Raw genomic sequence first — 23,759 nt, 5'->3', positions numbered from 1 at the left:
TGACCTGCACCTCCATCCCACTATCCTCCCCCACCTCTACCCCAGAGAGTACTTGCTCAGTGAGCAGCAGACTCCTCTCCAAGTTGTCAATGCGACTCCAAATTAACAACTGGGCTGGGATCTGGGCGTCCAAATTAACAACTCGCACAACAATATGCACCCTCAAACTGCTGTTCAAGGATTGCATACATCATGCAAGATGTACACCTGACTCCACTTTCCAACATGGAGGCCATCTAGTTATGAGAATTTCACAAATTAACAGCCAAAAACAGACAGTAAAGATTACAATTAAATTCTCAATAGACCTTGTGAGTTTGAAGTCCCTACAGTGTAAGTAACACTCACAGTGATCTCAAACTCCTGCTTTCAAACTCCTGTTTTACAACTCTCTTTCAACTGCCTCACCTGTCTCTCTTCCAAAGCGACACTCCGACAGAGCAAGCTCAGAACTGAGTCCCAGACTAAGATTTAAGCACCTGTGACCAGTCTACCCCTCCCCCTAGAGGGAGAGTAGAGGAAAAAAAATGAAAAGGCTGTGTGCAAATGTAAGTACTCACACAAGTCACTCCAACTTCACAGATTTACTTCGCACAGCAGATATCTCCTGTTTTACCACTCTTTTAGCTGCCTCTCTTCCAAAGCAACACTCAGACATTCCCTTTATATATTTAAAAGTTTTTATCTTATCCCTCAACTCGTCTTCTATACAATTTAAAGGGGTATTCCGGCCAAACCCATCTTATCCCCTATCCAAAGGATAGGGGATAAAATGTGTGATTGCGGGGAGCCCGCCGCTGGGACCCCCTACGATCTACGTGCAACACCCGCATTCTATGCGGGACTGCATCTCCAGTCTCTGAAACCTCTTTGTTTCCGGGACTGGAGACGTGACGTCACACCACGCCCCCTGCATTCATGTCTATGGAGGGGGCGTGATGCCCCCTCCCATAGACATGAATGGAGGGGGTGTGGCGTGACATCACGAGGGGGGCTTGGCATCACGTCTCCAGTCCCGGAAACAAAGAGGTTTCCAAGACTGGAAACGCAGCCCTGCATAGAATGCGGGTGCTGCATGAAGATCGCGTGGGGTCCCAGCGGCGGATGGCCACTGGGACCCCCCGCGATCAGACATCTTATTCCCTATTCTTTGGATAGGGGGATAAGATGAATTTGGCCAGAGTACCCCTTTAAGATCCTTTAACCTTTCTTGGTTTTATCTTGCAGTCCATGTACTGGTTTAGACTCTTCTCTGAACGCTCTCCAATGTATCTATATCCTGGTGGAGATAAGGTCTCCAGTACTGCACACAATACTCCATCATCAAAGTTTTTTCCTATCATGCAGGCTTAGCAAGAGAAAATATGACACAATAGGCATTAATTCTTATAAATATATTTCTAAAAGTCAAAATAGTTCAATACAATAAGCAAGTTAATATTTTTTTGTTTTACATTTCATTTCTAAGAATATATTCTAAAAACTCCAAGTATTGCATTTATTCACACATTCATAAGTCACACTATGATATAAGTGTCGTACACCTGCCGGCGGAGCAGACTGTGTTACAGGCTTTGGCTCATCTCTTTGATAACTCAATATCGTTTTAAGCTATGGCTAAATTACCAACTAAGATACGGCCATGGATCACGTGACCAGAAACATCGATGGGTCGTCCTGAAGAGGACTTCCTGAAGAGTTGCGGCTCTAGGAAATAACCCACCATGATTTTGGGTAATCTCGGCCACAGGATCAACTTCAAGGCACCAAAGTTCTCAAATCTCGCCGTAGTCTTACATTGAAGGGAGAAGTTATAACTATGTCATTTTCCTTCAAGGATTTCTTCAGGTATTCAGTTTAGGAAAACTCCTAGCTTATCTATCAACAGTAAGTACAGTAATAAGACTTCTAAATCTCACATTATTTGTGCTTTTTTTGGTTCTATAGAGTCTTCAAATGAAGAGTTACAATACAAAAAGGAAGCATCAGAAACTGGAAAACATCAAGAATTGGCTTTTCCCACACTTGTGCTCTTATGTAAGTGCCCTACTTCCACAGCCTGGCATCCAGCATCGGATACATGCCAACAACTTTCTTCTCTGTCCTCTTCAGTTCCAGCTATAAACAACACTTGCCAGACATTTTGGCCTTGTAGATCAAGATGCACCAGTATTATGTCCTTCATTGTGAAATGGCAAATCTTCACGAACCATCCGCACATAGATATTGTCAGTTTATTTTCTCTGTCAGTTTTTATTAAACTTGTAACAGTTGTATACTTTATGTTTATTAATTATGCTTCTGCCATTCTTTACTATTCTGAACCTTTCAAAACTTATCTTGTGCTAGGCCACAATATATAACCCACCGCACAGCAGCTACAAGTCGGAAGTGGCTGGTTGGGTCAAGATTGCTTCACCTTAGCCAATTGTCACACGCAAATATGTACCATGTTGCCTTCACGCAAAGCATTCAAGCATTCACATGCACAGCTCTGAGACCAGGGCTATAGCCTGCAGCGTAAATCCTCTTTAAGTTGCTTGCAAGCGCGGCTTTAGATGAATTGAGATTTAGCAAGAATGTGAAGTTTAATGCTCCGGAGAAATTCACTCTTCCTCCATCATTAATGTGTCAAATGCTGGAGCCTTCTGCCTTCAAACACCGGGAGAGGCTTTACATTCAGGGCATGGCGATATAGTACCAGCATAATAAATAATTCATCTTCTCAAGCTGCACTAAACCAACAAAGGCACGTAAGCCATGTTTTCATGGTGCTGTCTGGAGCGAACCTCTTCCTGTCTAGTTTCATTGCAGCATCCGGGCATTTCCATACTGTGACGTACACTGGGCTTCTGGCGCTGTATATGAGAAGTTCCTGAACTCATCCTGGTTAATCATTGGGAGCAGCCTGTCGTCAATAGGGGTTAATATAGCTTCCTCCTTAATGAACTCAGGGTCAAAGTTGCTCACATCCTCTCTGGATTTCTGTGGAGCAAATGGGAAACATTCACTTTAAGTGGGTATATACATTGTAACAGAAATATATTCACTATATACTGCTTTGGAGGTTATATAAAGTATTATGCAAGCCAGTAAAGAGCATTATTAATACTGGATTATTATCTAGGTAATCTCCGATCTGAAATTGTTATCAAACTTTAGTTTGGATATATATACCTGAATTAGAGACATTTTTTAGCCCTTTCGCCTGTTACAAAAAACAAGGCACTCCATTGTGTCTGATAAGGAATACTTAACATGGCCAATTATTATTAAAAGTGGTTTAAAGCCAATTTATTTTTTCGTATAGTGACTTTTCATTATATATTTTAATTGTAATGCTCAATATTCATACGCCATGCAAATCTCCTGGGGTGACACAGTGTTAAAAAGATACAATTCTGTTCTACTGCCTACAGCCACCACTAGTGGGAGCAATAATTCTGCCCTTGCTGTCTGGAAATCACCTCTTTATGTGCTGACTTTCTATTTATCCTGTGGGGGGCCTGTATGAATACACAGCAGCCAATCAGAGGAGGCAGAGCTCCAGAGGGAGGGAAAGAACAGCAGACTGAACCAATGATGAGTCTGGGGGGGGGGGGGGGGGGGAGGTCTCACACTACCTCCTACTACCTATAGACACTGTACATAAGCTGTATTCACAGATCACAGCTCTGCCCTAATGAAGCAGAGCTAAAAGGCAGCCAAATAATACTATGAAACCTATGGCTACTGACTTATTTTTGCCCATAAAGGTAACTATGGATACTGACTTAGTATTGTACCTTTATGACCAAAAAATGTGGGAACAGTGTCTTAAAAGGGGTACTGCACTGCCCCAGCGGTCGGAACATTTTGTTCCAAATGCTGGGTGCGGGGTCGTGACGTCACGTCCACGCCCCTCGTTATGTCACACCACACCCCTTCAATGCAAGTCTATGGGAGGGGGCGTGGCCGCAGCCACGCCCCCTCCCATAGACTTGCATTGCGGGGGAGTGGCGTGACATCATGAGGGGTGTGGATGTGAAACAAAATGTTCCGAATGCTGGGGCAGTGGAGTACTTCTTTAAGACTATTTTCCCACATAGTATTTTGGTCAGTATATTCAGCCAAAACCTAGAGTGTGTTCAAAACACTGGAAAAACAGCACATTTTAAAGGGTACTCCGGCGCTAAGACATCTTATCCCTTATCCAAAGGATAGGGGATAAGATGCCGCAGGGGTCCCGACGCTGGGGACCCCCATGATCTTGCACGCAGCACCCAGTTAGACTCAGTCCCCGGAGAGTGTTCGCTCCGGGTCTGATTACTGGCAATCATGGGGACAGAGCATTGTGACGCCACGCTCCGCCCCCTCAATGCTTCGGGAACTGATTCTAACGCTCCAGGGACTGATTCTAATGAGGTGCTGCGTGCAAGATCACTGGGGTCCCCAGCAGCGGGACCCCTGCAATAAGGCATCTTATCCCCTATCCTTTGGATAGGGGATAAGATGTCTTAGCGCCGGAGTACCCCTTTAAGTTTATAGTTTTTGTTCCATGCCATTCCAACCCAAAATTTCCGACCAATCTGATGTTTGTTTTCTTCTCCCCTAGCGCCTTCTCATACTTTGCGTGGGGTTTCTCGCCATTTCCTTACAGTGCCCAATAGCAGCTACATCGGCTGCCGCTATATTACATACAATATAGATATCACAGCTGTCAGCTCGCCGTGCTTTCATTTGGAAAGAACCAAGCGATTATGAATCTCCAGAAATTTTTCAGGTGGTTTTCTGCTTTCATAATAAAATCCAGACAATTGCCGTCATGTACTTACAATCCTAGGTCTGAATGGAGGTTCAATTTCCTTTTTGTTCAGTTGATCCCAGTTAATATCTTTAAAGAACGGATGCCATAGGATGGCTTTCTCTCCTCCCAGTGCCAAGCTCCCTAGCCTCTTACTGGGCTTCTTCTTCATGAACTACAAGAGAGAAAAAAGGAAAGTGATAAGTGTGAGGAGACTAAATGTACACAAATATCTCTGATGGGCCATGTCTGGTAAAACAGAGAAGGTACTAAATCCCACTCTGCTTTGTGGCCTCTATAAAAGGGAACCTGTCCCATCAAACCTGATGTTAGATCTGTGTGAAGCAAGTTATAGCGTAGGAGATGTGATTCATATATCATTTTGAGGAAAAAGATTCAGTATTACTTGTATTTTATACATTTAGCGGGAGATTTATCAAAACCTGTGCAGAGGAAAAATTGACCAGTTGCCCATAGCAACCAATCAGATCGCTTCTTTCATTTTGCAGAGGCCGTGACAAAAATGAAATAAGCAATCTGATTGGTTGCTACAGGTAACTGGTCAACTTTTCCTCTGCACAGGTAACTTTGATAAGTTTCCCCCTTAAAGGAGTACTCCGGTGCACACTTTTTTCATGTTATCCCGTCCGGGCTGCAAAATAAAAGAAAACGCACTTTATCTTACCTGCCAACGAGTCCCCGGAGCTCCGGTACAGGTGATCGGTCCCCGGGCTGTATTCTTCTTACTTCCGGTTAGCCCGGCACGTCACACGGAGCTTCAGCCTATCACTGGCCGAGGTGGGACATTGCTGCGGCCGGTGATAGGCTGAAGCTCCGTGTGACGTGCCGGGCTAACCGGAAGTAAGAAGAATACAGCCTGTAAGAAGAACACCTGTACCGGAGTGTACCGGAGCTCCGGGGGCTCGTTGGCAGGTAAGAGAAGGTGCGTTTTCTTTTATTTTGCAGCCCGGACGGGATAACATGAAAAAAGTGTGCACTGGAATACTCCTTTAAGGGTATGTTCACACTGCGGAATCTCCACTCGCGGAATTCAGCCTGGCAGCCGTCACCATTGATGGCTAAGCAGTGCACGCTGGCTTCCGCGCAAAGAATGAACATGTTCTTTTTTTGTGCTGAACAATTTCAGTGGCGTAACTGTCAGTCGCTGAAATTTCGCAGTGTGAACGGGTCTCGAGGAAGACCCATTCACACAGATGCTACCGTTCACTGTGCGGAATTTTACTTGCGGAATTCCACTCACGGATGTTTAAGAGTCCAGTGGGCAGTCCTTCAGTGACTGACAGTTATCTTTGTATACACACGTAAACAACATATACAGTGATCCCACAACTTACAATGGCCTCAACATACAATAGTTTCAACATACAATGTCTTTTTGTTTTTTTCTGGACCATTGTAACTTGAAACCAGACTCAACATATAATGCTACAGACAGTCCAGATCTGTGAGATGTGTCACAACTGGAGGAACTGACCAATCAGAATGGGCATTTTACTGGTAAATCACCTCAATTACTGAAGTGCCTGCACTGACTGGTGTCTGGTAGCGCCCCCTACAATACAGGGAGGAACCACAAGTTCTGTACTCTTTACCTGTGCCAGGGTTAGCTGCTCCTTTGGACACCAAGTAAGGGTGGCTCCATTTGGGATACTGTGTGTACTGTATAGGACCCTGAAGAAGCTCCTGTCCTCTACATAAACCATTGTTTCCCAACCAGGGTGCCTCCAGCTGTTGCAAAACTACAACTCCCAGCATGCCCGGACAGCCAACGGCTGTCCGGGCATGCTGGGAGTTGTAGTTTTGCAACAGCTGGAGGCACCCTGGTTGGGAAACACTGACATAGACAGTGATTTACAGCTCCCAGCAGATCTCACTTACTTTTATATGTACGATCTTGCTTTATCTGTATTAGTTATCTACTTATTTATCTTTAATTCTCACTTTTTCCTATTTTTGGATGACATTTTGGTGGCTTCAGAACCAATTACCAGGTTTCCATAGAGTTATGGTCTCAACATACAATATTAATCGGTTCCAGGACGACCATTGTAACTTGAGGCACCACTGTACAAACTACTCCCTAGGAAAGTGTTCCAATAATAATTCACAGAGGTGCATGGATATCCAGATATTCAGGAACCTGCTAAAGAGTCTACACATTCTCCACAACTAGAGATGAGCGAACTTACAGTAAATTCGATTCGTCACGAACTTCTCGGCTCGGCAGTTGATGTCTTATCCTGCATAAATTAGTTCAGCTTTCCGGTGCTCCAGTGGACTGGACAAGGTGGATACAGTCCTAGCAAAGACTCTCCAAGGACTGTATCTACCTTTTCCAGCCCACCGGAGCACCTGAAAGCTGAACTAATTTATGCAGGAAAAGTCATCAACTGCCGAGCCGAGAAGTTCGTGACGAAACAAATTTACTGTAAGTTCATTCATCTCTATCCACAACCATACACGTTATTAACAGCTTTTTGTGAATTTACATTATACTAAGGAATGGATTTTTATGCAAATTCTTATACTTATAGGGGGAGATTTATCAAAACCTGTCCAGAGAAATGGTTGCCCAGTTGCCCATAGCAACCAATCAGATCGCTTCTTTCATTTTGCAGAGGCCTTGTTAAAAATGAAAGAAGCGAGCCGATTGGTTGCTATGGGCAACTGGGCAACTTTTCCTTTGGACAGGTATTAATAAATCTCCCTCATAATTTGCTACAGTTTTCTCTTTGTGTTAAGTGACAGTCAGGGTATAAGACATGGGAGTCACGATATAAAAGAGAGAAGAAAATAAATATCCATTACAGACAAAAGAAAAAATATTTCCATTTATTAAATTCTTTTCTGTTAATTTCTGTTAGTTCTATTAACATTTCTATAAATATTTGCAACACTGCTGAATGAATAAAGAAAGTATTTCAGCGTGTCACCATTTCCAGCTCAGATTTTCTTCTCAGTGTCGGCCTCTCCAGGCAGCAATCCAAGCCCTTCCTGTAATACCTCCTGTGCCAGGCACGTTGATATTTTCGGCAGCAGCTGCATGTCTTACTGTAGCTGACCTTCTGTGAAGGACGTCAGGAGATGGCCTCATCAATAACAAACGTGTCAATTTATGATGGACGCGGCCAATCAATCCTCAGGAACACTGCTGTGTTTTTAGACAAAAAATTGTCACACATACTGTACATTGGTTTTTGCAGACAGGCTCTTGGCTAGAATATATAAGAGCCTAAATAATGACATTCTGGGAAGGTCCATGGAGTTGTTTATGAGTGTTTATAATCGGCTTTAAAGTTCCAGTTGAAGGGGTACTCCACTGGTCAGCGTTCAGAAGTAATAGTTCTGATGGCTGTTTTCGTGCTGCGGGGGTCAGCCACGTCCCTCGAGACGTCAAGGTCATGACCCCTCAATGCAAGTCAATGGGAGTGGGCATGACGGCCCCTTTAAAGAGCTCTACCACCAGACCTTAGTTAGTAACTATGCTGATCCATAGTGGGAGAACAAACATTTTAAAGGGGTACTCCGGTGAAAACCTTTTTTCTTTTAAATCAACTGGTGGCAGAAAGTTAAACATATTTTTAAATTACTTCTATTTAAAAAATCTTAATCCTTCCAGTACTTATTAGCTGCTGAATGCTACAGAGGAAATTCCTTTCTTTTTGGAACACTGATGACATCACGAGCACAGTGCTCTCTGCTGACATCTCTGTCCATTTTAGCAACCATGCATAGCAGGTGTATGCTAAGGGCAGCATGGTGGCTCAGTGGTTAGCACTTCTGCCTTGCAGTGCTGGGGACTTGGGTTCAAATCCCACTAAGGACGACAATAAATAAAGCGTTATTATTATTATAATAACGTCAGCAGAGAGAACTGTGCTCGTGATGTCATCAGAGAGCATTCCAAAAAGAAAATAATTTCCTCTGTAGTATTCAGCAGCTAATAAGTACAGGAAGGATTAAGATTTTTTAATAGAAGTAATTTACAAATATGTTTAACTTTCTGCCACCAGTTGATTTAAAAGAAAAAAGGTTTTCACCGGAGTACCCCTTTAAAGAGCTCTACCACCAGACCTTAGTTAGTAACTATGCTGATCCATAGTGGGAGAACAAACATTTTAAGGGTAACTGCCCCCTTGGGATACTCAGCCTATATACTCTAAACTTGCCTCTATCCATCCGTACATGTATCCTCCACCTATATCAATGGATGGCTTAGCAGATTGGACGTTCCTCAATAACTACAGGCAGTAACATTAGCTCAACTGCAGCTTAGGGATGGGAAAGACAATAATGTTATTGGAGACTGTCGAGTCTGCTAAGCATCAACCCCCACCATCCTCCTTCTGTAAATCTATGCCCAATAGAACACCTTTCCATAGCCCCTGGGGGCAATTCTCCTCTTCCTTGGCACCTCTGGAAAGGGCATTTCAGTGTAGGTCCTCAACACCCTAATGGAACTGCCAGTGAGCCTTATGGAGACAAGGGGGCCCATATCCATAACATGAGCTGCCTCTATTTTTCATACACCCTAAACCTACACGTCACTTCTGTGCAATTGCTGCATTATGCCCACAAATAAATAGATATACACACTGACACGTTTATGTGGTTATGCATCCTAAAATATATAATTATGGCTAACTAAAATTTAGTTTTTGTCCTCAGACTCTTAAGAGTATTCTGTTCTGAAGATCAAAAACATTGTCTACACTGTTTTTTTAATCATTTATCTCCAAGGGTGTACATATCATAGATACAGCCCATAAGGTGGCCCTTGGACAGAAGAGGCAAGGTCTTGGATGCCCTCATTCTTTTTACTATTGGACGGTGAGAACCTGAAACCTGTGCAGGCTTAGAGTTTTCACCCCCCCCCCCCCCCCCAGTGGCAGAGGAATTATATCATGACAAACAAAAAAGGGCATAGACCCAAAGGCCATTTTTGCCGTCCAGGACAGAAGTGCCTAATATTTGGTCCCCATAACCACCACCAGGTCCTTCTGCCCTGGGTGGCTACACTCAGCACCATAATGGGATCCTCACCCTTTTATGTACACCAATGTGCCAACATATATCTGTAAAGAGAAAGGAATGCAAAAAAACGAGGACAGCGCCTTGTATAATACTGTGGGTACAGGTGGCTGGAAGTAGTGAGGGTCTGTGTAGTGGACTCTCATCTGGTGTAACCCTTGAGGTTATGCATATCACCTCTTTCCGTGGGGTACTTAAGCCGTCCGGAGCTTGACTGGTATCCTAAGCAAGGAATCAGTATAACAGCAAATAGAAAGTGAATATAAAATAATGCTGCGGTGTGGAGCTATCCAAAGGCATCAATTTAATTAATCAACAGAAGCTTATTTATTAATGAAAACAGAAATCAAGACACGTTTTGGGTGTTACATAACACTTTTTCAATTGCAACTATTTTACAATTGAAAAAGGGTTATGTAACACCCGAAACGCATCTTTCAGTTTTAATCTTTAAACAATCTTTTATTAATGAATTAACTGATGCCTTGGACCTCCTTTGGACCCCGTCACACCGGAGCATTTTTTTCTTTTCACTTTCTATTTGCCAACATATATCTGCCATCTCTTCCTAGCCCTGCCATTCTGCTGCTTCTTCACTGAAATAAACCAAAAAATAAGGATTCTCCATAACTCTATGATCAAGTATTCTTTGTGTGTGAAGCTCATAACCAAAAGAAATCATTTTTATTTCCCTATCTATCCACATAAAACCAAGTGGTCCTATTTTTTTTTTTTTTAGCTCAGCCCATTCATGACTACCTGATGCCAGTCATGTTTGCATTGGCACAGCTCCAGAAGAAGAAATTCCACTTCAGAGTGCTGAATACTGGTTCTGTTAAAGCTTTAGCAGGTGGGCAAAGTAAGCAACACATTTACAACCAGTTCTAGAATTTTAAATAAATTGGATATTTATGGCACTGGTTAATAAATAATAAAGATGTGGGGGGAAAAAAGCGTGAACTATGTATGCGCTCCGTTTCCACAATGTGCCTGATGTGAACACTTTGGATATCTATTTGTCTCTCTCTCATATCCATCTCTCTCTCATATCTATCTAGCATTAAAGGGAACCTCTCATCAAATAAACTTTTGATATATTTTAGATTAATGAATGTTGAATAACTTTCCAATAGCATGTTAATGAAAAATATGCTTCTTTCTATTGTATTTTTCCCGATCAGTGCTGGCAGCAAGCATTTCTGACTCATGCTGGAGTCCTAAACACTCAGAGCTGCCAGCCTGCTTTGTTCACAGCCAAACAGGCTGTGAACAAAGCAGGCTGGCAGCTCTGAGTGTTTTCCTTTGTGAACAAAGCAGACTGGCAGCTCGTAGTGTTTAGGACTCCAGCATGAGTCTGAAAGGCTTGCTGCCAGGACTGGTAGGGAGACCCCTAGTGGTCATTTCTTCAAAGTGGAAAATTAAATAGAAAGAAGCATATTTTTTTATAACATGCAATTGTAAAGTTATTCTGCATACATTAATCTATAATATATCAAAAGTTTTTTTGATGAAAGGTACCCTTTAAGAACTAGTACTGCAAGCCTACAATTATTATCCAAACCCTCTTTGTAAAGAAATCCCATGCTATCTTCCACAGGAAGTAAGTGAGACTAAGCAACACAACAGAATTTTACACACTTATACCAAAGGAAGTGGTGAGAAGGTAAATTGAATTTCCACATCTAGTGTAAAAACAGGTAGGCAAGAAGGAAAGAAATCCCTGGAGACAAAAGTATCCTAACACCTAAATATCTTGTTATAAGGGAGGACCAGGAATGCATCCCCCACTATACATACGGCTATATTTTTTACATAACTCCATTTAAACTACTAACAATTGTCAGATCAAGTTACAATATTAATTGGTTCCAGGACGACCATTGTATGTTGAAACCATTGTATGTTGAGACCAGAACTCTATGGAAACCTGGTAATTGGTTCTGAAGCCACCAAAATGTCATCCAAAAATAAGAAAATTTGAGGATTAAATAGAAAAAAGTAGATAACTAATATAGATAAAGCAAATACATATAAAAGAAAGAAAGAGCTGCTGGAAGCTGTAAATCACTGTCTATGTCAGGGTGCCTCCAACAGTTGCAAAACTACAACTCCCAGCATGCCTGGACAGCCAAAGGGTGTCCAGGCATGCTGGGAGTTGTAGTTTTGCAACCGCGGGAGGCACCCTGGTTGGGAAAGTCTGGTCTATATAGAGGACAGGAGCTTCTTCAGGGTCCTGTACAGTACACGCAAAATGTAGCTGCCCTTACCTATGTCCAAAGGAGCAGCTAAAGAGCTAAAGGCACAGGTAAAGAGTAATACAGAACATGTAGTACCTCCCTGTATTGTAGGGAGGCGCTACCAGACAGCCAGTGCATGCACTTCACTAGTACTGTTGTGAATGTCCATTCTAATTGGTCAGTTCTATGTTGAATCTGGTTTCAAGTTACAATGGACAAGAAAAGACCATTGTATGTTGAAACTATTGTTTGTTGAGGCCATTGTAAGTTGAGGGATCACTGTATATCGTAACATTACATATGCCTCAGTATACTGGGTACGTGACTAGACGCTACAGGGATTATACAGTAATTGGCGACGGGATTCACTCTACACATGCATTAAACAATCTACAAGTGTGCGTCATTCTGCGGTTGTTTTTTGTCTTTTAGAAGACAATAAAACTCCAATATCCAAGCAGACAACCTGTGAATAAGCATTGTTTAACTTACAAGAATAAATCCTCAGACTTTAGAAACTGGGCACCGTACAGAGGACATGCTGCATTTAAAACATGCAAACGACCCAAAATGCATAAAAAATTTTTAGGAATATAAAGCAAAAAGAAAAACAAGCAAACATTGTTTGAAGGGCATTTTGTATTTTACAATTGGCTTCCATCAACATCTGGGCACAGTGTTTTTTGTTTGGTGTGTGAAACCACCATTAGAAGCACAAGGGATGTTGGACATCCAGAACCAATCAATTGTCTTTTTGGCTAATAACCACTGTCTCCTCGAAAGATGTATCCTCCAAACAAACGAGGAGTCTACAGCTATCTCTGAAGGGAAAAAAGCAGTCAGCTTTCCTGGCATGTCTATATGTAATAAGGGAATGGGAGGACTACAGTACCCAGAAAGATTATCAGAATTAGGGTTATTTAGTTTAGAAAAAAGAAGGCTTAGGGGAGACCTAATAACTATGTATAAATATATCAGGGGACAGTACAGAGATCTCTCCCATTATCTATTTATACCCAGGACTGTATCTATAACAAGGGGGCATACTCTACGTCTAGAGGAAAGAAGATTTCTACATCAGCACAGACGGGGGTTCTTTACTGTAAGAGCAGTGAGACTGTGGAATTCTCTCGCGGAGTTGGTGGTCATGGTGAACTCTGTAAAAGTTCAAAAAGGGGTGGATGCATTTTTGGAGAATAACATCGCTGGTTATGTATACTAGATTTATAGGGACAGAACGTTGATCCAGGGATTTATTCTGATGCCATATTTGGAGTCAGGAAGGAAATTTTACCTCTAGTTTGAGGTTTTTTTGCCTTCCTCTGGATCAACTCAGTAGGGACTCATTAGGGTTATAGGTTGAACTTGATGGACTCGGGTCTTTTTTCAACCTTATGAACTATGTTACTATTCAGGTGCCCATATACATTAGTGAAAAGTCAGTGGAACCTGATGAATTAGGAAAGACAAACCAACTGACTAATGAGTATGGCACCCTTCAGACTATCACCTGACAGATGACGTCAAGGGGGAAAGAAGGATTGGGTGTGCTGTATTTCAACTTCTCAACTCTATTATTCTCAGAGAAAGAAAGTAGTCACCTGAAGAGTCTGGCAGCAGCTGACTCTTCACTGAGAGCACATGATCATTCAGCTGAGCCAAATGTTCAAGCCGTTAGGAGGGATCAGGAGTGACAGCTTTGCAGGTGTATGGGCATCTTAAGTTAAACTTGCATTCCCGATGAAAAAACAAATCTGAAGCATATTTCATTTATGTCTTTCCAATTATTGCTTTGGGGAATGTCTAAATAAACTGACAGCCACAAGTTACCATTCTCTCTATCAATGGGATGTGAATACAATGTCCAGTCAATACTTAAGGTGCTCATACATCATGTACTATAGTCTAAGACATTTGGCCTCCTGACTCTTCCCAACAGATTATGTCAGAGAGACGGGTTGGGCATGTTGAATTTTCACCTCAGAGTCCTATTCTGGGAGAGATGAGCAGCCAATAGAGCTGTTTGACTGTGGCTTACCCCTCCTCTCTCCATAAAGGAAACACTAACATACGTCCAACAGTTATTAAAAGTGTATGGCCACCTTTACAGAGTCAGACTGTTTAAGCACACACCCTCTTGACAAGAGGAACAGATCCATACCCAGTTGTCAATTTGTTCATACATTCACAGGAGAAATAACAGAGGAAGAAACAAGAAAATGCTTTGCTAAACTTATTTCAAGGGAAATGCAAGCGTTTACTAAATCCAATGTGTCAAGGAAGATGACGAGTGTTTTTTAATGAAGCAATAGCCCTTTTTATATGTTATGTTAGATATTTTTAGTAAAGAAAATCTTTGAGCTACACCAGCACTCTGTTTCTGAAAATTAGTCCAACCCTATGGATACCATTGACACTATTTTGTCAGACTATTACTTTTATACAGATATTCCCTGCAAGGACACAAAGTGTGATGCCGTTGGTCAAGTACCTAATACCCAGGCAGTACCATCTTGTGTCTCCCTGCAGGAAAATCACCTACTAGTCTAGAACAGAGCAATACATGCAACACTTTCTCGCCTAAGGCTAGGTTCAGACTACGGAATCTCCTGGCAGAAAATTTCCGCCCGGAGATTCCGAGTGCTGCCAGCGCTGACTGAATCAGTTGGCACTAGTGCCGTGCAGACACTGCAGTCTCCAATAGACTGCAATGTGTTCCGCGAGTATTTCTGCCTGAAGAAAGAGCAACGCCATTCTTCAGGTGGAAATTTCCAAGCGGATTTTCCGCTCACAAATTCCACTTCACAAATTCCGAAGTGTGAATTTGTGAACGGAAAGCCATTCACTATACAGTACATTTTAGCAAGCGGAATTTCCGCCTGCAATTTCAAAGCGGAATTGAAGGCGGAAATTCGGTAGTCTGAACCTAGCCTTAGAGTACTTCAGAAAGTAACAGAACATCTTGTGTCTCAGCATCCACTATCCTTCATACTGAGGAAGAACTAACACATTCTTGGCATGACAACATCTCATGAACATATGAGTAATAGAAGACATTAGTAAGACTTACAGCTTGCAGAATTCCCACCGCATCTTGGGAGAGCCACGCTGGATAGATGACTTCATCATTCAAAATAGCTTCAAAGAGATCATCTTCATTCTCTGCCTCAAAGGGAGCATGACCACAGAGCATCTCATACAGAAGAACTCCCATGGCCCACCAGTCCACCAAGGGCCCATATTGCATCTCCTGTAATATCTGTATAATAATAAAATACAGCCATCAAAGCTATATCTAAAGTAGGCCATAGGCACACACTATTTCATATTTATCATAGTGGTTCTAAAACTAAATTCTTAAAAGAAAGTCTGAATTTTTTTTCTATGAAAATTTCTCCTAAACCTAGAGTTCTAGCATTGTATGAAATTTCTTCTGTGTAAACAACAATTATATGAAGTCCAATCAACAGAAGAATAATGATGAAGCACTCACCCGTTAGATGCGTTAGGTGAGTGCATCATTATTCTTCTGTTGATTGGACTGTATATGAAGCCGCATTCTTTGGATGTGTGCACCACACACAATGATCAAGGTAGAGGTACACTACTGCTAATGGTAAACAATTTCCACAAGTCCTAGGCAGATAACTGTTAGTGGTGCCGGATACATTTCTGACTTTGAACAATTATATGAAGCTAATAATGTCACCAGAGGGATGGAATATTGGACTTATTATAGTGGATATGGTAACTAGAGATGAGCGAATTTACAGTAAATTCAATTCATCACGAACTTCTCGGCTAGGCAGTTGATGACTTCTCCTGCATAAATTAGTTCAGCTTTCAGGTGCTCCCGTGGGCTGGAAAAGGTGGATACAGTCCTAGGAGACTCTTTCCTAGGAATGTATCCACCTTTTCCAACCCACCGGAGTACCTGAAGGCTGAACTAGTTTATGCAGGATAAGTCATCAACTGCCGAGCCGAGAAGTTTGTGACGAATCGAATTTACTGTAAATTCGCTCATCTCTAATGGTAACGTACTATGACCATTATGTAGGTGTACTAAGGTTCAAAGATCTGTATAAAAAAATATATAATTATGGAGGACAGTATCCCATGTATTACCCTTAATACAATGATGTAGATATGAGTTATAATTTAACCGCTTATTAAAGACCAGACGAGATCTGTACAGTATTCCTGAAGAAGGAGGTTGTACCTCCAAAAGGCGTAATTATCTCTGTATTTGTTCCTATGTTTTGGAATAAACAATATGTATGCTTTACTTAACACCAATGTGTCAAGAATAATCTCCTGAACCTGGATTGCAGCCCCACTAAGTGTGTCTTTTTCTACATCTATCTACCCAAGATTAAATTCTACATGTCCTATCTGAAATTGGGGAAGAATTGGGATATCTGATATAGTAATGTCCTAGTACAGGACATGGTCCTGAACTACCCTTAGGCCCTGTCAGGTTGAGACCCTCAGTTACCTGGGGGCTCCCCCTGTTTCCAGAATGTTGTGTATATCACTTTAGACAGTATCTTTATGTATAGTTAGTGTAAAGGACCTATGAGTTGCTGTGGGAGGTTTCAAGGACCTGTGAAATTGTCACATGTTATGTTGTCACATGTTCTCCCAGAGAGCACCAGCTTAACCTATGATCCCGCAGCTTGATCAATGGGCTTTAGTCCAGCCCCCCACTATATAAAGGGGCGGTACAATTCACTCTTGTACCATCGGTCTTCATTGAGCACAGCAGCCACCAGATATCTCAGTGCAAGTGATCAGCATCTGGAAGACCCCAAAAACTACAGTCATTCCAGTAAGTCTCAAGTCTATGTCTGCTGTCACTGAAACTAGTCAAGCCCAATCTCAAGTCAAGTTAATTACAAATAAACTGGTCCAGCTGGCTTCGAGGTCCTTTTGGGTCCTGGCCATCTCTCTGGGAAATCTGGCCTTCGCTGTGAAGATAATTCAATCTGTCTTATACTCCGTAAAGCCTCTGTTTGACCATCACTGGTTGTGGACTCTCATTTCACTACTAGCAACTGGGATAGCGGAGAAGCTGGGCGTATGGTGTTCTGGAACCCTAAAACCACACTGGTGTCACGAACACTAGGGGTTAACATCTTTCCCCCAGAGTTAATACCATCTGATCTCACCACTCACACCGCTACAACCGTGGGTCACCACAATATGATTGCTAATAATGCTTTACTTAACTACAGATTTCTGATACCTCTGGTGCAATGTAGTCAGGAGTCCCGCAGAATGTTGACGTTGTGTATCCTTCACAAATCCCTTCTTTACACATCCCAAAATCCGCCAACTTGCAATGACCTTCATGATCCAGCAGAACGTTGTCCAACTTTAGATCCCTGAAATAAATTACACCAATTAAAGTCATTATAAACCACCATCTACTGAAGATTCCTCAAGTGTCCTGGTAGAAACTGCCTAAAGACACAAAAATGTTAAAAGTTTTTTTGTATCCAATCCAAGAACCACAAAATGTTCTCATTTTACAAAAAGACTTCACTTAGTGACTAAAATGGTATATGTGTGTTTATAAATCTCTCATGGTTACAAAAGTCTGGGCAGGAATCAGAGGCGCAACTTGTAACTTGTGGGCTCCAGTGCAATATCTGTAACAGGGCCCCATGTGCCATTTATATTACTGGTTTCTTATGTGGCAAAGGTGCCTTGGGCCCTTTCATTCACTGGGCCATGATGATACTGCTACCTCTGCACCCCCTATAGTTACGCCCCAGGCAGGAATGACACATAATAGTTTTGCAACCCAGCGTTCCCCAACCTGGGGCTCTCCAGCTGTTGTGAAACTACAACTTTAATCATGCGCTGACAGCTGACTGCACAACTATTTAGCATTTCCATTCAAAATTTGAAAATGTGGGTGCTACCATACTATGGAGGATGTGAAGAATTAGGGAAAATGGGTTAATAACCCTTTAGATACAGATGCGGCTTGTAGAGGCCTATGTGACATTTCTCATGTCCTTGTTTAATGGATCCTAGCAAGTCTGAGGTATTCTGGTCTGTGGTCACTGGTATACCGAGCATATCTCCGAGACATAAATCCACTGCTAAAGCCTGGAGACACTCCATTGCATTGCGGCTCTAACCTTGGCCCGGGCACAAAGGGTCCCTTTTCTCTCCTTAAGCAGTATTCCAGGAAAATCTCTCTCACACCTCACCAATTTCTCATCCATCATTTTTTCCTTAGCAACACAACTTCATTTTTCTGCGGAGCTGGATGTTTCATGAAACTGCTGCCTCATGCAACAGGATTTTTCACACCAAAAAATATGAACGTGTCAGTCACACCGCAGGTTACCTCAGCCATCATGTGACCAGTAGTCATCATGGGATATGTAGTTCAATAAATACTTAAATCTCCTTTTTTGCACAATGCACCCGTGGAAAGGTATTATAAATGGCACTTGGCATCAAGGTGGGGGGGGGTCTTGTTACAGAAGCTGTCAATACTATTCTACTTTCTAACCCCAAAAAGTTCTATGAGGTTGAAGAGTAGCTCCCACCATCCTATATATTTTTTTTTCTGTCCCTGCCTATTGCCCATCTATCCCTAACCCCCTCCCTGCCTTTCATTTTTTTATTTTTTTACCATCTTAGAAATAACTTTATGTCTGCCTGGCAGTGTGCTCACTACCAGGCAGCCTTCCCCAGCAGGTGTGACGTCACTGATGCCTGCAGGGGGGCCGACTTCCGCCCTTAGTTCAAATACACAGGTTGCCTCCAGCTGTTTCACCACTACAACTCCCAGCTTGCCCTGACATCTATTGGCTGTCAGGGCATGCTGGGAGTTGTAGTGGTGAAACAACTAGAGGCACCCTGTGCTGAAAACAATCTTTGTAACGGGCGCAACCTGACCCTCCCCCCACCAACAAGTCCATATAAGAACAGTACCTTACCACGGCCGCAGCGCAAATCATCTGGGGTGTCCCAGTGGTCGGACCTCTCGCAATCTGAAACTTATCCCCTATCCTTCAGGAGAGGGGATATGTTTTTCAAGACTGGAGATCTCCCTTAATTCAGTGTTTCCCAACCAGGTTGGCTGTCCGGGCATGCTGGGAGTTGTAGTCTTGCAACAGCTGAAGGCACCCTGGTTGGGAAACACTGCCTTAATTTATCAGCATTAAACCTCATCTATCATTTCTGCGTGCGAGCCACTAACCTATCCAGGTCCATTTACAACAGTATACAGTGGTCTCTCAACATACAATGGTCTTTTATGGACCATTGTAAACAAACCATCCTCAACATCCACTGTACAGACAGTCCAGATCTGCGGAACGTGTCAATGGCTGGAAGATACGACCAATCAGAATGGGCATTCACTGGTAAAACACCTGTATTACTGAAGCGTATGCACTGACTGGTGTCTGGTAGCGCCTCCTACAGTACAGGGAGGTATAACATGTTCTGTACTACAATTTACCTGTCAGAGTTAGCTGCTCCTTTGGACACCATGTAAGGGCGGCTTCATATTACATTTTTTGGGACACTGTGTACTGAAGATGCTCCTGTCCTCTACATAGACAGTGATTTACAGCTCCCAGCAGATTTTTTTTACTTTTATATGTAAGGACTTGCTTTATCTGTATTGGTTATCTAATTTTTTTTTTTTCTATTCCCACTTTTTCCTATTTTTGGATGACATTTTCGGGACTTTAGAACCAATAACCAGGTTTCCATAGAGTTATGGTCTCAATATACAATGGTCGCCCTCAAACCAATTTATATTGTAACTTGAGGGACCACTGTACTGTCCACTAGTCACCAGCACAATTATATAGACATAATAGATGGCGTGATCTCACCATACTGATTAAATAACTGCGCATACGGATCCAAAACACTGACATTTTTGAGGATTTTAGGACACTTGACCCAGTTGATGTAACTTATGCCTTGGTCTATAAGCATTTAGAATGAAAATCCTTCCATAAAGTACGATTATTTGGAGTGAAAAACATACATGGTTGGGACCAGACCACCAACGTACTCACCCTGGCAACAGCAACCAGAAGTGTTGGTGTCATAGATCAATATGTATCCCATGCTGTAAAAGAGGTGGCATTGTACCTATTGTTAATGCTTCAATGTTGGAGGGCATATTCTACAGCAACCTGCAACTTTCTGGTGCTCACTGTAATAATTGTATCCTCCAGCCTCATCTTCTACTGTTCAGCTTCACCAGTGTACGCCAGCATTCTGGTTGCTGTGGCTGACGTCAGCACTGGCAGGGGAAGCTTAGGTTGAGAAAACATCCAATGTCTGAAGCCAAACAGATGCCGCTGCTCGATATCCATTACACCAGTATGGAAAAAGAATAAAAAAACATTCCACAGGTAAGAACGTGAACAGGAAATGGTTCAAGGTATGGGTATGCCTGCTTTTAATGTTTTCCCTCATCCCTTGCCAGTCCTAATTATCTGATCCAACATAGCACTGCCTGGTGAATGTTCTCATACACTACTCTAGTGTTCTACAACCTGCGGCCCTCCTCCAGCTGTTGCAAAACTACAACTCCCATCAGGTCCAGACAGCCTTCATCTAGCACATGCAAGATCTAAAGCAAAGAGTTCAGCTGTCAGGGCATGCTGGGAAATTGGGAATTGTAGTTTTGCAACAGCTGGGGGCATGCCATTCAAAGTGCACAGGGTACCTAATGCAGCTCCTATTCCACTTTCACTGCCCAATATGAGATAAGGCACTTGTAAGAGAGAAGGGCCCCTTTCCTTGTTCCCTCACATCATAGTGTGCCAACCTGCCAGGCATACAGATGCATACATGGGTACACATAAAAAAAAAACAAAAAAAAAAAAAAACCCTTGGGAGACAAGAGAGCTCCTACTCACCGACAGCAATAGCAACACACATTTTGAAAATGATGAGAAAATTTTATGCAAAACTGTACAAAATTTAACTTTTTTTTAATGCAAAAATGGTGCAGAAAATGGTACAGATACGACTTGTTTATATAACATCAGATGATCGCTTTCTCTTGGTGGACAGTGTTAAAAATTGCAATGTAATGTTCTATGTCCTATACCCACATTTTCTCAGGAACTTTTACCATATTGTTAAAGGGGTACTCTGGTGGATTTTTTTTTTTTTTTTTTAATCAACTGGTGCCAGAAAGTTAAACAGATTTGTAAATTACTCCTATTAAAAAATCTTAATCCTTTCAGTACATATTAGTGGCTGTACACTACAGAGGAGATTCTTTTCTTTTTGGATTTTTTTTCTGTCACAACCACACTGCTCTCTGCTGACACCTCTCTCCATGTCAGGAACTGTCCAGAGTAGGAGAAAAGCCCCATAGCAACTATATGCTGCTCTGGACAGTTCCTAAAATGGACAGAGGTGTCAGCAGAGAGCACTATGGTCGTGACAGAAAATAAATCCCAAAAGAAAAGAATTTACTCTATAGTATATAGCCGTTAATAAGTACTTTAAGAAATTTTAATAGAAGTAAATTACAAATCTGTTTAACTTTCTGGCACCAGCTAATTTAAATTAAAAAAAAAGTTTTCCACCGGAGTACCCATTTAAAGAGTACCTATCACGAGCGAAGCTGTCCCTAATTAACCCCACCCTCCCCCCCTTCATCTGTCCCTGACGCTAATTCAGTTTTTTTTTTTTTAAACCCTTTTCCTACCTTAATCTGTCCCTGTATGGCTGCTCATCTCTGTGCTGTCTGTCAGTGAGAGGGGGAGTGGCCCGGCAGGTGTGACGTCAGCTGAAGCCTGCCTGGGCTCACTTCCACCCTTCTATCTCTGAGCACCTCTATCTCTATAGCACTTAATATAGAAGACCTCGATCGCTGACTTCTGGCCTCCCCCTCCCACCCTCAGCCAGGACTGGCAGGACTTTCTTTTACAGTTTTGCCCATTGTGTCCTGTACAGGTAAAATTCCTGGAATACCCCTTTAATGAACATATTAAAAGATTTTTTGATGACCGGTACTCTAAGTTTGCCGCTCTATTAACCTTATCTGTCTATACAAATATGCCCCAAATATGCATTCATCATGGAAACCTTTTACCTGCTGGGGTAAAGGAACAGTGTTTGCTTTCATAGGCTTCTCCATTTATACTGCTATAAAGATGTAATACATACTTCTAGCTGTATGTACAGATTGCATTTCATATTCGCATATACAAACAAGTCTATGTCAATTACTCATCATCCTCTAAATCAGCAATATGAGAACCTATAAGAGTCTTACATGTCCAGTTTCCCAACCTGCACCTTTCCAGCTATCGCAAGACTACAACTCCCATGATCCAATCATAGCCTTTATATGTAAGAACTAGAGCAAAAAGTTAAAATAGTGTTTCCCAACTTTTTGCTCTTCCAGCTGTTGTAAAAACGCCAACTCCTATCATCCCCTGACAGCCTTCATCCATTATATGCCAGAATCAGAGCAAACAGAGCATCATGGTAGTGCATCCAAGTGAGGGTGTCGTGGTTTACTGTAGACCAGAGCAGCTAAAGGGAAATCGGATTCCCCAATCCTGTTTGACAACTGTTATCAGTCACATATAGGCGACATTTATAGTGTATGGAAAAATAAAAAAGGTCAGTTTCTTAGAACACTCAATTCTGGAGGGCCTACATTATATTTTTGCTTGTTTTCTCCTTATCTAGGCTATGGGAGTAAGCCAGCGCCTGCAGTCAGTCGGACTGATATGGAGCGGAGCAAGGAATGCAAGATATGCAGCGGGCTGCGCAAATGAAATGATCCCAGATGGAGCCAGAAGAGAGGGCTTTTAAGAGTATTACACAGTTATGTAACAATGATAAAAATAGCATGCCAACATCTACAGATCTAAGTCTTACAGAAATCTTAAGCAGCAGAAAACCTGCATGTCAGTAATTCATTAACCAAAGTAAAACGCATCATCCCAGTTTAGATACAAATAAACTAGATATTATTCAATGTCTATGGCCAGATATAGACAAATACAAGGATTTTAGGACAGAATTACAAAATCTCTAAGGAAAAGGTACATTGATGTATATAGATGTTTGCCATTGCTATTTAATGATTCACTTACCTAACTGGAAACATAGTAGATAGATGCAATGGCCTAAAAAGTAGACGTGAAGCAAGGGATTCATATCCGGTCTAATCCTATGGCACAATGGACTGCATTTCCGGTTTTAGTATAAAGTTGCTCAAGTTGGTAATATGCCTTACATGTGTGGTTGGTATACACTGATCGGCCATAAAATTAGAACCACCTGCCCAATTTTGTATAGGCTTATATTAGATATACGTAGCAAATGATAAACTATAATAGTACCAGGGGGAAATAACATAAAAGTTAACTTTTAATTAAGTATAGAGTAAAAGAATCACACAAAAATTTAGTTAAAAAAAACTAAAAACTAAACAAATAACCAAAAGAAAGACTCTCAACCAGTATTTCGAGTTGTGCCATACTAAAGGTCAGTAGTCAAAATATTACAAATGAAGAATCACTGCTATATAGTCAGACACCCAACACATTTCTCAGGGGAGGACCCTATGGTCATATAGCACAATAGAATATGTTACATGTGCTCTATTTGTTGGGGCATTGACATAGTATTGCCTGCATTTAAAGGACAGCTACACAGGAACTACT

The 23,759-nt window shown here is 41.9% G+C and overlaps 1 protein-coding gene and 1 long non-coding RNA gene across 5 annotated transcripts in view; one reads left to right on the top strand and one right to left on the bottom strand.

Annotated features, from left to right (window-relative positions):
- Nucleotides 1-1,406: 1,406 nt before the first annotated feature.
- PRKCH (protein kinase C eta) overlaps nucleotides 1,407-23,759 on the bottom strand; it is a 185,728-nt gene continuing 163,375 nt past the window's right edge. For all 3 annotated transcript variants that reach the window (XM_056545930.1, XM_056545928.1, XM_056545929.1), the window contains exons 11-14: nucleotides 17,318-17,456; nucleotides 15,143-15,331; nucleotides 4,815-4,958; nucleotides 1,407-2,985 (exon numbers count right to left, since the gene is read on the bottom strand). In XM_056545930.1, the coding sequence (XP_056401905.1) occupies nucleotides 2,806-2,985; nucleotides 4,815-4,958; nucleotides 15,143-15,331; nucleotides 17,318-17,456 (652 nt within the window). In that variant the 3' untranslated portion in view covers nucleotides 1,407-2,805. The remainder of the gene's footprint in view (nucleotides 2,986-4,814; nucleotides 4,959-15,142; nucleotides 15,332-17,317; nucleotides 17,457-23,759) is intronic.
- On the top strand, nucleotides 10,560-23,380 carry LOC130295300 (uncharacterized). Of its 2 annotated transcripts, XR_008848762.1 has the most exons (4): nucleotides 10,560-10,685; nucleotides 11,433-11,498; nucleotides 20,292-20,471; nucleotides 22,777-23,380. It is a non-coding gene; the product is annotated as an uncharacterized LOC130295300 (long non-coding RNA). The 2 variants fall into 2 exon arrangements; XR_008848763.1 differs by lacking the exon at nucleotides 11,433-11,498 and having other exon boundaries at nucleotides 10,573-10,685.

The sequence above is a fragment of the Hyla sarda genome, chromosome 11 (genome assembly GCF_029499605.1).
Source record: "Hyla sarda isolate aHylSar1 chromosome 11, aHylSar1.hap1, whole genome shotgun sequence".
Taxonomy (NCBI): domain Eukaryota; kingdom Metazoa; phylum Chordata; class Amphibia; order Anura; family Hylidae; genus Hyla; species Hyla sarda.
This window is presented reverse-complemented; position numbering and strand designations above follow the sequence as displayed.